The 1,850-nt window shown below is 34.0% G+C and overlaps 1 protein-coding gene across 1 annotated transcript in view; it reads right to left on the bottom strand.

The window, feature by feature from the left end:
• Positions 1–727: 727 nt before the first annotated feature.
• The window catches only part of LOC122534601 (insulin-like growth factor-binding protein complex acid labile subunit), a 7,857-nt gene continuing 6,734 nt past the window's right edge, over positions 728–1,850 (bottom strand). Inside the window, exon 6 of the mRNA XM_043665391.1 lies at positions 728–1,682. Within this exon, the coding sequence (XP_043521326.1) occupies positions 1,356–1,682 (327 nt within the window). The 3' untranslated portion in view covers positions 728–1,355. The remainder of the gene's footprint in view (positions 1,683–1,850) is intronic.

Below are 1,850 nucleotides of genomic sequence, written 5' to 3'. Positions count from 1 at the left end.
AAAATATAGAAATTTAGATATTCATGGAAATATACTATGCCATGCTATATTATACTACACTGTACTATGTTATAGTACGCTATATGTATACTTTGAGAGGTTTTGAATAATTCTTGGAAATATAGAAATTTAGATGTACATTGAAATATGTGTGCTATACTATGTTATATTATACTATACTATATGTACAGTATACGCAGGTATGTAATTCCCTGAGGAAGTTAGATCAGTTCTAAGAAAGTATACGAGGTGAAGGGTTTGAAAAAAGAAAATATAGAAATATAGAAGTGTTGAAATATGAAAACAGAAATTTACAAACGTAGAAAGTAGCACTGTTTTTTCCATTACTAATATTTTTTCTAATTTCCAGGAGTTATTCGCTATCGTCCATGTTTTAACTCGAATATTTAATGTATTATTTTTAATAAAACAAAAAAAAAAAAAGAAAGAAACCAGACAATTGAGCACAGCGTTGAGCATCAAGAGTAATGTAAACGAACTGTTTGAAGATTCGCCGTGATGGAGATAATGTACTTTTAATTACTGATCTTCTAGACAGATAATTACACAGACATTTGAAAATCAATCGTGGTACGTAAGCTTTCACAGATGGAAGTATAAAGCGTACGCTCAATTGTTCTTTGCATTTATTCTTTTCCAGAAATGTCCGATTCTTTCTCATTCGATTTGAACTCCACCATGGGAATAAATCCACAGCAACACTAAGTACATACATTAAGGTTTTATTACAAAAATACGTACATCACTGGATAATTAAATACATTCACATGTATGAGCGAAATGCATGTCTGGAATACCTTGAATGAATCATGATCAACATAAATTAACATGGTTAAAATAACTGCGATATATCCTACAAAATATTTAATCTTTCTTTACCACTATCTTACCAATCAAACAGTCGTATCTTTCGTCTTATCGTCTCTATTTTACGTTTTATCACAAAACCTTAATAAAACCACCGTCCATTTATCTGATAAATGACTTACAACACACGTTTGCGCTCTTTTTTTTTTCTCTCTTTCTCTACAGCTTCCATGAAATTTACTCACCTTGTAAGCGAGCTACATCAATCGCCTGAAATACTACGAATACTATTAAACTGCGGATGTTGATGCACTTGTGTGTGAAATTAAAAATTGCAGAAATATGTAAGACACACCGTAATCGTACTCAGAATTGTAGGAGGTAAGAGGTACCAGTCGATCGACAAGATTATTCTGTACGAGAGAATAAACTATACATTTGCATAAACATCCTCTTCAGTCCAACCGTTATGTTCTTTTTTTACGTTCTTTACGTTTTAACGGGATGAAAAGCAGATGAAAAGGAATTTAGTATTCCTCGTCGTTCATGGCTCTTTTGTAGAAAGCCCGTGAGAAGCTTGCAGGATTCTGGCTGCCGCAGAAGAAGAAGCCACGACGCCAAAAGATGAAGATCGTCAGGCAGACTGGAATTGCGAGCATTATGCCGATCAACACGCCGATGAGGATCATCGCGTCTTTTTCCGGCCTTGCACCGTTCATGTCCAAACAACGCAACTTCCGATTGGATAACGATGTCAGGTTCTTGCCAGCGTGTTCCGGCGGCAAAGCACAGGTGAGTTTATTCACTTGCTCTCCCATGAGCTTCGGCCCGTACTTCGGCAGCAGTCTACTGATCTAGGAAATTGATTTAAAGTAAGTAACAGTATTTAAAGCAAGTAACATTTGTTTATATGCTTCGTTATCGATTATATAAGTAACATTTATATTAGTAATATTATATAAGTTAAGTATTATATTAGTAAGATTATATAAGTAACATGTATATTAGTAATATTATATAAG

The sequence above is a fragment of the Frieseomelitta varia genome, unplaced genomic scaffold (genome assembly GCF_011392965.1).
Source record: "Frieseomelitta varia isolate USP_RPSP 00005682 unplaced genomic scaffold, Fvar_1.2 scaffold_147, whole genome shotgun sequence".
In the NCBI taxonomy this organism is placed as follows: domain Eukaryota; kingdom Metazoa; phylum Arthropoda; class Insecta; order Hymenoptera; family Apidae; genus Frieseomelitta; species Frieseomelitta varia.
Note: the sequence above shows the minus strand (reverse complement) of the source record. Positions and strands in the feature narration are given on the sequence as shown.